The sequence below is a fragment of the Phytophthora infestans genome, genomic scaffold (assembly GCF_000142945.1).
Source record: "Phytophthora infestans T30-4 supercont1.33 genomic scaffold, whole genome shotgun sequence".
Classification (NCBI taxonomy): Eukaryota; Oomycota; class Peronosporomycetes; order Peronosporales; family Peronosporaceae; genus Phytophthora; species Phytophthora infestans.
Genome location: NW_003303726.1, coordinates 275,734 through 287,250, shown reverse-complemented (window position 1 = coordinate 287,250; position 11,517 = coordinate 275,734). Strand labels below are relative to the sequence as shown.

The window sequence follows — 11,517 nt, the reverse complement described above, 5'->3', positions numbered from 1 at the left end:
ATCAGACTTGCCCAAAACCGAGTCGTTTTATATTTTTCGTCACGAAGTGCATAATTTTTCGCAAATGCCGGTGGAGATGCCCTTATATCATAATTTCCATAAAAATGCTGCAGGAAAGGACGGTTTTGTGACTACATGTAAATACGTCTAAATGCGCGTCGCAAAACAAAACCGAGCTTTCGGTAGTGATTTAGGCTTCAGAGGAGCAGTTGTCTTTGCTGAAATTTAAGCCTCAAATCACGCTGGAAGAGGCAATTCAGTTTTCATATTTCAGCTTAAAACTTTTTTTTTCTGCGGTCTCATATATGAGATAATATAAAACCAGTATGACGTTAATTTCTAAGTACATGTATCTTCGGTGTTTGTGCTCCACTCCCCCTCCTTTTTTGTGTCCTCCTACTACTGTAGTTTAAATTTGGACATTGATTCTATTAAAAGCTGGCCGTTTCTAAAATAGTTTTATATTAGATTTTAAAAATTGGTGTGGAGAAAATTTTTGTTAGACGTATTTTATGGGTGTTTTCGCCTCGACCTTCATAGATTATCCGCTTTAAGAAAACGTATGGACTTGAGGCATTCCACTAATCATAAGAGATGTGATACCGGTACTGTACGGGAGGGCCCTCGCACAAAAAGTACACGATTGGGATAGGCAGAGGAGATAGTCAGCAAGTACCAGTATAATACCGGTTATAAAAACCGTTCCCGTTTCAAAAACCGTTCCCGTTACAAATCGCGTTCCCGTTACAAATCGTGCTCCCGTTACAGCGAGGCCGTGGGGGTATGCAGGAAGAGAACCTTACTTAGATCAGAGAGAAAGAGAGGAATAGACGTCGTTTAAACACAAGTGAACACCACACAAACAATGTGAAAAATACCTGTTTTCTCTACGGTTTGATGTTTGGTGTCATCCACAATGTATTGACGGAATTACGAATGTGTTTAAGCGACGTCTATTCCTCTTTCTCTCTGATCTAAGTAAGGTTCTCTTCCTGCATACCCCCACGGCCTCGCTGTAACGGGAACACGATTTGTAACGGGAACGCGATTTGTACCGGGAAGGTTTTTTGAAACGGGAACGGTTTTTATAACCGGTATTATACTGGTACTTACTGACTATCTCCTCTGCCTATCCCAATCGTGTACTTTTTGTGCGAGGGCCCTCCCGATGAGGTCCCGTACTGTACATCAAGAGATTGCGGAGCTCATTTCCTTTTCTTCTCCATTTAGCCCTAGATGTCGCTCTCTCTTGGAAGGTTATCAGTGGCTCTCATCTCGCTTCTTCAATTCGCGAGCGCAGCGGACCATAGCGTGTTGGATGCGCAACATTGGAACAAACTCAAGACCGGGACACCTTTAGCATGGCCAGCGTTGCGTTTCCACTTCAGTACCAAGCAAGACACGATGAAAGTTTACGGGATGACTACTTTCGATGCGTACGCCAACCCAATAGTCCTGGATAATAACAAGAACGTACTCTACGATGTCTACGCCACCGTCACGAACTCCAAGGGCGTGCATAATTACACGCTCGTGAATGGCGTCGCGTACTCAGAGACTACTCCGTTCACGACCGGCAGCTCGTCAAGTGCCCCCACCCCGTTAGTTTCCTGCGTGGACGCCGAGTTTGACAAGCTTCCAGCAGTCAACTCGGTTGTTGCGGCTGCTAATGAAGCGAAGCCTGGAAATAGCAGCACCGGTACTGCGTGTACGACAGGGAGTTCCTACACTACTGCGATGAAAGGAATCGACTACACGGTGTGTGTTTCAGGCACTACGGGCTTCACGTTCCAAGGCCGCGATATGGACGTCTCGGTCGAGTATTTGGAGAATCATATCGACATTCAACCTCCGACGATGAACTCTACGGAGAAATGCAATTCCCAGGCTTCGTCCACGTCCACGACACCGCTTGGCCACGCCCTACTCACAGGAGCGCCACTACCCAAAGACACAAAGAGAAAGTTGAAAGCTGCGTTCAATTTTGGCCTCTCATTGGATAAAATGTCGAAGTGTTCCTGCCAATCAACACCGCGTCCGTGCATTTTCATCCACCGGAAATGCCCGAAAACCAAGACGAGTTCCCCAAATACTGGGGCAACTTAACAGCCCACACTCCGTGTTGCTCTTCGCTAAAGTACGCGAGACTGGATACGATCCATAACGCCTGGACAGACGCAACTCTGCAAGAAAAAGTGTGCGCCCGAGCTCTCGCCGTCAGCGAGTCGAGCACAAAAACTACCGTCGCCGACACAATTATTGTCACACACTCAATGGGTAACCTCATGTTCGCTGGCGCTCTTGCTAATGGACGATGCCAACTCGACTCCAGCTCGACGTGGGTGGGTCTGGCAGGGCCGATGAAGGGCAGTATGGCTTCCGATTTCGTCCAAGACTCGTGTTCAGGAAAGACGAACGTTGTCCTCGAGAAATTTGGACAAGTAACGGGCAAATGTCCCCCTCAACCGTCGATAAAGTCTTTGGCGTATGAAGGTGGGAGCTACAGCTCTAAGAAGCTGGATGCTGCGTACAAGGCAGCACAGAGGGCGTACAGAGAGAATGTATACGCGCTTAGTTGCGGAGAAGGTTTCTCCGGATTGTTGTCAAGTTATCAAGCGAAATTTTGGTTGCTAGGCAACGTGGTGCCTCATAAGTCCGAGAAGAACGATGGCATGGTTGAGTTCCAGAGCTGCGCCGTCGGGTTTCCCGAATCAAAGTTTGGCAACACATATCGCGACCGTTTCTACAGGAACAAGCTCAACCATTTCGACATGCAGTTCCTTGCTGGCGACTCGACGTTGAATAAGGCCAAGATGCCAGTCAAGTGGTTTGAATGTCTGTTGTAAGTCAGAGCGTAGATGGTTTGTGTTAATGTGGTAATGAAAGTAACAACTCTTGTAACAAATCTCTAATTATTTTTGCCAATGATTTGAGTCTTGCTATGAGTAAGATACAACCCTTTTTAACTAGCTCCCAACTATTAATAAGTCGGGATTCTTGTCACTGATACACGTATCACTTGTTGAATAAAGTTTGGTGGTCAGCTCCTCTGCAGCTAAATAGATAATGACCTCTTGGTACCCAAGAAGAACAGACATGACAGTAACTTCGTAAGTAACTTCGTGCTTAGTTTATATTTGAGGTCTGCATTTTGCGATACTACTTTTGAAGTAATGTATCAAATCTGACCTCAAGTTCTAAATTACTACTGTAGCTTAGACAAGTAGTTTGCCAACCCGATAAAATCACCGGAATCGTAGGGCTAACCTTATCTCCTTCTGCGTAGACTTAAAGCTTTATGATTGCGGGGAGAAATACCTTACTATGAAGACGGCTTTCATATCGTCCTTACGGGTATTATATCAATATTTATAAGGTCAGTAATTATCACGGACTCGCTGTATTCGCTGAACGAGAATGGTTGTTTATTCTACCACTTCGCACGACAAAGGTGAAAGATGTATCCCGTCTTAAAGGTTGGATAGCTCTTGATAGCGAGGCTAAGACTTCGTCCATTGCTCTAAATGCTGCTTTGCTGAGCCGCGCTCCTACTTTTCTGATTGTGGATCGTAAAGAGTCTCCCTTTGGGCTTCCCAATTTATATCGAGTTCATGGAATACCAGTACTGTACTACATGTAGTATGGATACAGATAGGATGTTGGTCGACAAAGTTTTCCGAAACGGTAGACTTTGAAGGAAACGTTCACGGTGGTAAACAAGCTTGTGGAGGGTGGAGTGACTCCACCCATACCGTTACCGGTATTGTACACGAGATTACATCTTGGGCTTTGCCTTCTCCTTTCCGTCGACCAAAATTTGATCCAATTTGATTTTTTGAAAGCAACTCCGCTTTCTCAATCGACGCTTTAACAGATGCAAAGAGAGAAAATGCCAAGCCACTGGACCCAAAGACGCAAATTTTCATTGCAAAGACGATTCTCAACTTCTTTTTGCCACTGTACTCACTTTGTCGATAATTCAATGATGTGCTTGGGAGGATTGGAACAGAACAGCAGGAGCAGGAACGGACCATCAAGTCGTTTGCATTCCCGCTTTCTTCTGGTCGAGGCATCTGAGGTCGCCACCGAGATGTCGGGCTCAAGTCTTCGCTTCCTCATGTTTATCGCGGCTTTCGTCGCATTCGCTGCACAGACGATCGCAGCTCAGCGGACGGGGACGAAATTGGAATGGCCGGCCTTGCGCTTCCACTTTACCATCAAGAAAGAGACCATGAAGGTGTATGACCAGACCTCATTCGACATGTACGCCAACCCGACCGTGCAGGACGCCAACAAAAACGTCCTATACGACGTATACGCCACCTTCACGCAGCCCAAGGCTCTGCATAACTATACACTTGTAGACGGTATCGCGTACTCGGAGATGACTCCGTTCACGACTGGGAGTTCTTCGGGCGTTCCGACACCGCTAACGGTATGCTTGGACTCCGAGTCCGGCAAGCTGCCGGCTATTAACTCTATCGTGGCTGCTGTTAGCGAGGCCACGGCTGCGTCTGGAAATGGTAGTGCAGCTTCCACGTGCACGACAGGAGGTGCGTACGAGACGACGATCAATGGCGCAGACTACGAGATCTGCGTTACGGGGACGACTGGCTTTACAATGAAGGGCAGCGATATGGAGGTCTCGGTAGAATATTTGGACAACCAGATTGATATCAAACCGCCGACAATGGACCGCAAGGAGGCGAGTAGGTGCAAAGACTTGGGGCTATCAAGCTCCGTGAGCGCAATTGGACACGCACTCCTCACTGGCGAGCCGATGCCCTCGAAAACGACAGGAAAGCGAGGCATTAACCTCGACTGATTGAACTAAGTTAGATTGCTAAAGCGCTCGATAAAAGTCTCGCCCTTTTGACGAATTCAAGCGAGTCAGCTTTCACCCCCCCCTCCTCCCTGTTTCGTATTTTATTGGGAAACCCGGTCGGTTTACAAATCTTAAGTAGCTCCCCTTGTGAACTACAGAAGTCCCCCTGAATAAGCGTAGTAATGATTTTTGAATACCCTGCTATATCTGCTCAGCATGTTTTTTAAAAGGCGTGCTATTAGCGGATCTGCCAAAATACCTCTAAAAGTATATAACATGTTCCCCTATCTAAACCTTACGCTTATTCAGGGGGACTTTGTACTCGGAAAACAATGAACATCACACGTATTGAAGATGCTGCTGTCTCCCAAGATGTCACCTGCAATTATTCGAGGGTGCTGAGTTAAGTTCATGTATTAATACTAATACGCTGTAGTACTAAGCTTAAGTTTAAATGCTTGATCAAAAATGGATCGAATTGTTTACTCGCGGTGGATCGTTTTTCTCGTTACATAGTACTCATGGGATTGCATGAAGGGGTGACTTGTTTCGTTAATTTTGTGCTCGAGGCATCAGAATACATAAGCTTGTTAGGGGTTCGTCCGGATTTACGATGACGGGAAGAGATTTGGATATTGAAGTGAAGTTCCTTGAGACCCCAGTAGACATTGTCAAACCAACAACCGTTGAAGAGTGTCAGAATGTAGTGACAGCGAGCTCTGTGACGCCGATTGGGATGTCCTTACTCACTGGTACACAGACTCCAGCTGAGAGGAACTTGGGAGCCGCGTTCGACTTGGACCTCTGGAAGGATGACGGCTCATCGGAGGGTTCTTGTACTTGCAAATCGACCAAGCGTCCGTGTCTCTTTATCCACGGCATGGGTGTTGATAAAGAGGAGCCAGAAGTCGTCGATTCCTTCTCGTACTATTGGGGCAACTTAACCGACCATGCGTTGGCTATCTCTTTTATACTTCGTAGTACATGTATTATATACAGAAGGGATATCAATGATAGCGAAGTAGCCTGCAATTCGCGCTTCATGATGAAGCATCCCCTCTGTCATGTCGCTTTAACCGTACACCATTCAAATTGTATTATAAAGAGCTTAAGATTTGCCTGGGTTTGCGTGAGGCAAAACGCGTAAGCATGGGGCTATCCCGACGGAGTTGGTGGCAGATCCTCAGCTCATTTTACATTCTTTCGTCAAAGGTTAGCACCGTGACAGGCTCCGGGGTATTACTAGAATGGTATCTCTGCTTATGTGGGCCGTTGTGGTCTTGGTACAAGTATTTGCGCTTTCTTCAAGTGCATCAAAGACTGGGTGGCCAGCTCTGGAATTCCATTTCAAGGTTAAGCGAAGCTCCATGAACGTACACGGCCAGTCCGAGTTCTCCATGTTCGCAAACCCTATCGTTTCCGCCGATGACATGCACGTACTCTACGACGTTTTCTCAACTCTAAACGATGGTAGGACAGTCTACAATTACTCTCTAGTCGATGGAATGGGCTTCTCTTCTAGTTCTTCCCAAGATTCCAGCGGCGCTCCATCCACAAATTGTCTTGACTCTGAACTTGGAGAACTCCCACCGATCAACGCTATCGTCAGCGCGCTTGATGATGCAATCCCGGTAAACACTGACGACAGTGTAATTCAGTGTCCAAGGGGAAAATTGTTCAAGGCTACCGTCAACGGCTTTGACTTCGCATTGTGTGCATCAGATTCGTCAGGGTTTACTCTGCAAGGTGGCGATATGGACGTAAGCGTCGAGTATCTCGACAACCCAGTGGATATTCAACAGCCACCATATCCCGACCATTGCGGGGCTATTGCAGTACCAAGTCCCGTTACACCACTGGGAAAGTCTTTTCTAACCGGTCAGCCACTTCCAAACCCGACAAGAAAGTTGAAAGCTGCAATCGATTTTTCATTCGGGGCTTTGTCTTCGTGCGATTGCAAATCGACACCTCGTCCGTGTATCTTTATCCACGGCATGGGCGTCAAAGAAGAACTTCCGGAAAATTTGGAGAATTTCACGGATTACTGGGGTGACCACTTACCCGACCACACACCGTGTTGTTCGTCTTTGCAGTTTGCGCATCTGAACACGGTGAACAACACTTGGACGAGTACTGAACAGCAAGATAAAGTTTGTGATCGAGCACTTGCAGTGAGCGAAACCAGTACGGATTCCACGATCTCGGATACTATTGTGGTGACGCACTCGATGGGGAATCTCATGTTTGCTGGGGCGCTTGCTAACACGAGATGCAGTCTGGATTCCAGCTCGACGTGGGTGGGATTGGCTGCTCCTATGACGGGAAGTATGTGCTCCGATTTCGTCCAGGAATCCTGCGCAGGTGAGACTAATATTGTCTGGGAGAAGATTGGCAATATTACGGGACGATGTCCTGTCACCACTGCGCTGAAATCATTGGCGTATCAAGGTGGGGATCACAACACAGAAGAGCTTGATGAGGCGTACACGGCAGCTCAAGAAGCTTACAAGAATAATGTGTATGCAGCCATGTGTAGCTACTGGTACTCTGGGATTCCATCCAAATATCAAGCTGAGTTCTGGGCGTTGGGTACGATGGTTCCCCATAAATCTCGCAATAACGACGGCATGGTCGAGTTCGAAAGCTGCGCGTTTGGACTTCCAGAGTCGGAATTTGAAAAATCCTGGAAGTCCCGATTCTACAAGACAAGATTAAATCATTACGACCTGGGGTTTCAAACCGGTGATTGGTTGCTGGACGAGGAGAAGATGCCGTTGAAATGGTTTGAATGTCTACTATAGCAAGACATTTTACGTAAAAAATAAATTTTACATTACACCAGTCTTAAAATTTCAAGATTAGCTTAGCTACAGCTTAAAGCAAGCACTCGAACCACTTGATAGGCATCTTCTTCTCGTCTAGCAATAAATCGCCGTATAGAAATTCACTGTCGTAGTGGTTGAGTTTCGTCTTGTAAAATTTGGATCTCCACGTATCGCCAAATTTCGACTAGCCGCACAGCTGTCAAATTCCACCATGCCGTCGTTGTGGTCAGATTTGTACGGCACCACCCTTCCAAGAAGCCAAAATTGAGCCTGGTACTTTGAAGGCAGACCAGAATATCCTGCACTACACATGAGAGCGGATACATTTTTTGTATACGCCTCCTGAGCAGCGGTATACGCTGCAGTCAACTCATCAGAGCTGTAGTCCCCACCTTGAGACGGGAAGCGCTACAGTTGGAGGACATCGTCCCGTAATATTCGCAACTTTCTCTAGAAGAAAATTCGTCTTGCCAGCGCACGTGTCTTGGACAAAATCTGACGCCATACTTCCTTGCATTGGGCCAGCCAGACCGACCCACGTGGAGCTTGCATCCAGGCTGCATTTGCCAGTTGCAATAGCTCCAGCTACCATGAGATTGCCCATCGAATGGGTGATGATAATCGTATCGGCAATTACAGTTTTAGAGCTTCTTTGACTCACCGAGACAGCTCGATCGCAGACTTGTTGCTGCAAAGTATCATTCGTCCAGGCGTTGTCCACTGTATTGAGCACAGTGTACTTGAAGGAAGAGCAACACGGCGCATGGTCGGTTAAGTTGCCCCAATAGAACGAGAAGGAATCGACGACTTCTGGCTCCTCTTTATCAACACCCATGCCGTGGATAAAGAGACACGGACGCTTGGTCGATTTGCAAGTACAAGAACCCCGTCATCTCGAAGTATTTTATTTGGATCATATTTCGATCATCACAAAAACGGTCAACCTTCTATTTCGTACCTGGTCAAGTGATTTGATCAAATATCCATCTTAAGTACGGATATGTGTGGTCGACCACCTCCGTCATTTACACTTTCCCGACAACGAAGATAAGTAGCGCCCTTCCTGTACGACCATGAACCAGCAAGCTGTAGCGTCTCCAGCACCTTCTTCAACACTTCACGAGGCCACTATCTGCTCGCCTCCGTGCAGTCCAAGGCACCAGACCACTGCGAGATCTCGGCACAGCCCCGAACGCATGCGAAACCCAATCTCTCAGAGCGTCTCAGCTTCGCGACGTATTTTACGTCGCTGGAGTAAGTCTCGTTCCTGCCGCAGTCCAAGCTGTTGGCGTGTCGACAACCACTGCAACGGTCCACGCCATCAAGACTCTGCTGGTCGTGGCCGCAGCTCACGTCGTCGTCACTCGCCCGGTCGCGAGCACAGTCCAAGTCGTCGGCGCAGTCATAGTCGTGGTCGCGGTCGCAGCCCAAGCCCACGTCGCCGGCGGAGTTATGGTCGCGGTCGCAGTCCAAGCCCAAGTCGGCGGCGCACTCGCGGTGGCAACCGCAGTACAAGTCGTCGGCGCATGTATCTCCAAGGATATAGCCCAAGGCACCAGATCTCTTCTGTACAACCCCGTGAAAGTCGCTGGCGCGGCACAAGTTTGTCTTGGCGCTCTTCGCATTGCCGCTACAGCCGAAGTCCTCAGCGTACCGTTGGACATGATCAGAGACGGAGTCGTCGGAGAAGCTCAAGTTACGTGAGCTGGTCGAGTCGACGCCGAAGCCCAAGTCGTCGCTGTAGTTCTTACACTCGGCGCGATTGCAGTCCTCGACAACGTGCAGCTCAGGGAAGAAGCTTAGCTCCTCAACGAGGCTCTAGCGATGCCTGCAGCGAGCGTTGGCCTGGCAGCTTAAGAGGATCACCTCCAGCTTTTTTGAGTAGAGAAGGCGATCACCAGTGTGCCATATCAAATTCACCTTCTACTGGGCATCCTGCAGACGAAGAAGCCGCTGAAGGTATTCCACTGCATGTTCCAGCAAACAGTGTTCAGCATCATCGTCGCACTGTTGTCCATGCAGCTGGTCACGCATTTACAGGCTACCATAAATCGGAGGTTAAGATTTCGTACAGGTGTAGTTCCTACCGGAGTACAAAATGCAAGGCAAAGTTACATTACGATATCAAGACAAATGAGTACCAATTTCGTGGTGAACATTCTTGCGACCGGCGTAGAGTGGAATTACCTGGAGTAGATGTTACCGAAGACATGGAGGAGGCCACTGATGTGATGGCTATCACTCGAATGGACTTGACGGCGGAACGAATCTGGAAGCAGATTCGCAGCGACTTCTACCCTGAGGAAGTATCACTGGTGCAATTCGGACTTACACGTGAGCAAGTCCTCCAGCGAGTTCACCGAGCGAGACGTGCTCACTTTGGCGCAGATTTGCATGGTATTGTGGAGGTTCCGCCGCTGTCACTGGTATCGGGGACCACACAGCCATTCTTTCAATTTTACAGGTCCTATATGAATGGAACAACACTAGAGCGCTTAGTCGGTTGGGCTCATCCTGATCTGATCAAGCTACTGAAGTACAAACAGACTACGTTGTTTCTCGACGGGACATTCAGGTGCGTCCCGCACCCATTCTACCAGTGCGTGGTAATGATGGTTTTTGATAATGCAACGGACCTATTCGTCCCCGTATTTTATACATTGTGCACGTCAAAGACCCAAGATACGTACTGGCATTTGATGGAGGCCGTCAATGTCGCTGCAGACGACAAAATCGAGCCGAGCATGGTAGTCTGTGACTTTGAGGCTGGATTGCAAAAGGCAGCACAAGTTCAATTTCCAGATGCAGATATCGTCGGCTGCTACTTTCATTTTAAGCAGGCCTGCCGAAGGAAGATGAAGGCACTAAGCCTCCCTGAAAGTGAGGTCATCATTGCAATGAGTAAGGGCTGTCTGGATATGCTGACTGTCATTCCGCACGAGAAGATCAAAGACGAAGGCATCAGATTTGTGAAAGGCAAGATAAGAGACACGTGTGTGGCTAAGAGCATTCGGTATTCGGATGTGTTGTGGAAGCGGTTTTGGTCGTATTTTCGTACAACGTGGCTGAAGACATACACACCTAGTGTTTGGAATGTTCATGAGGTGGATGCTGCTATGGTAAGTCGTACTAATAATCCTTTAGAGCGTTTTAACCGCGAGATAAACGCGGAGCTAACAGCTCCACACCCTTCTCTACCATCATTTGTCGGCATAATCCAAGCTCTATCGAAACGCTATGTCAACCGAATTGAGGATATGTCAAAGTCCCGAGCGAAGAAACGGCAACGTCGAGCTCCTGAGCCACTAGATCTCCCTGTTCCTGTGGAACTTGGAGGAAGTGCAGACACCTTAACGACGAACGCGTAGATTACGTAGAGTAGTAAAGGTAATGCAATTTTTTGTATATTTAGAAATGCATGTAGAAGGACTTGTGCATGAAAACAATTTCAAGTCACTTCAGATTTGATCAGCTTTCGTCAGGGTCAAGGGATTTGATCAACTTTCGACAGGGTCAAGGGATTTGATCAGCTGACCATTTATGTGATGATCGAAATATGATCCAAATAAAAGTCTACCCGTCATCTTTCCAGAGGTCCAAGTCGAACGCGGCTCCCAAGTTCCTCTCAGCTGGAGTCTGTGTACCAGTGAGTAAGGACATTCCAATCGGCGTCACAGAACTCGCTGTCACTACATTCTGACACTCTTTAACGGTTGTTGGTTTGACAATGTCTACTGGGGTCTCAAGGAACTTCACTTCAATATCCAAATCTCTTCCCGTCATCGTAAATCCGGACGAACCCGACGCACATAAAGCAAAGCTGATGCCGTTTATGGATACCTGAAACATCCCGTTAGAGCACTCTCC

At 47.8% G+C, this 11,517-nt stretch overlaps 4 protein-coding genes across 4 annotated transcripts; 3 read left to right on the top strand and 1 right to left on the bottom strand.

The window, feature by feature from the left end:
- Positions 1-1,231: 1,231 nt before the first annotated feature.
- On the top strand, positions 1,232-2,846 carry PITG_14802 (uncharacterized protein; the record flags this gene model as incomplete). Its single annotated transcript, XM_002898963.1, has 1 exon — positions 1,232-2,846. The coding sequence occupies one exon, from the start codon at positions 2,061-2,063 to the stop codon at positions 2,844-2,846; it is 786 nt and encodes a 261-aa protein (XP_002899009.1).
- A 993-nt stretch (positions 2,847-3,839) lies between these two features.
- PITG_14801 (uncharacterized protein) lies at positions 3,840-4,825 on the top strand (the record flags this gene model as incomplete). Its single annotated transcript, XM_002898962.1, has 1 exon — positions 3,840-4,825. One exon carries the CDS (start codon positions 4,091-4,093, stop codon positions 4,823-4,825), a length of 735 nt encoding a protein of 244 aa, XP_002899008.1.
- Positions 4,826-6,819: 1,994 nt separating this feature from the next.
- Positions 6,820-7,626, top strand: PITG_14800 (uncharacterized protein; the record flags this gene model as incomplete). The annotated part of the gene is made up of 1 exon (XM_002898961.1): positions 6,820-7,626. One exon carries the CDS (start codon positions 6,820-6,822, stop codon positions 7,624-7,626), a length of 807 nt encoding a protein of 268 aa, XP_002899007.1.
- A 73-nt stretch (positions 7,627-7,699) lies between these two features.
- PITG_14799 (uncharacterized protein) lies at positions 7,700-8,485 on the bottom strand (the record flags this gene model as incomplete). Its single annotated transcript, XM_002898960.1, has 3 exons — positions 7,700-7,834; positions 7,897-8,009; positions 8,074-8,485. 3 exons carry the CDS (start codon positions 8,483-8,485, stop codon positions 7,700-7,702), a joined length of 660 nt encoding a protein of 219 aa, XP_002899006.1.
- Positions 8,486-11,517: the final 3,032 nt, after the last annotated feature.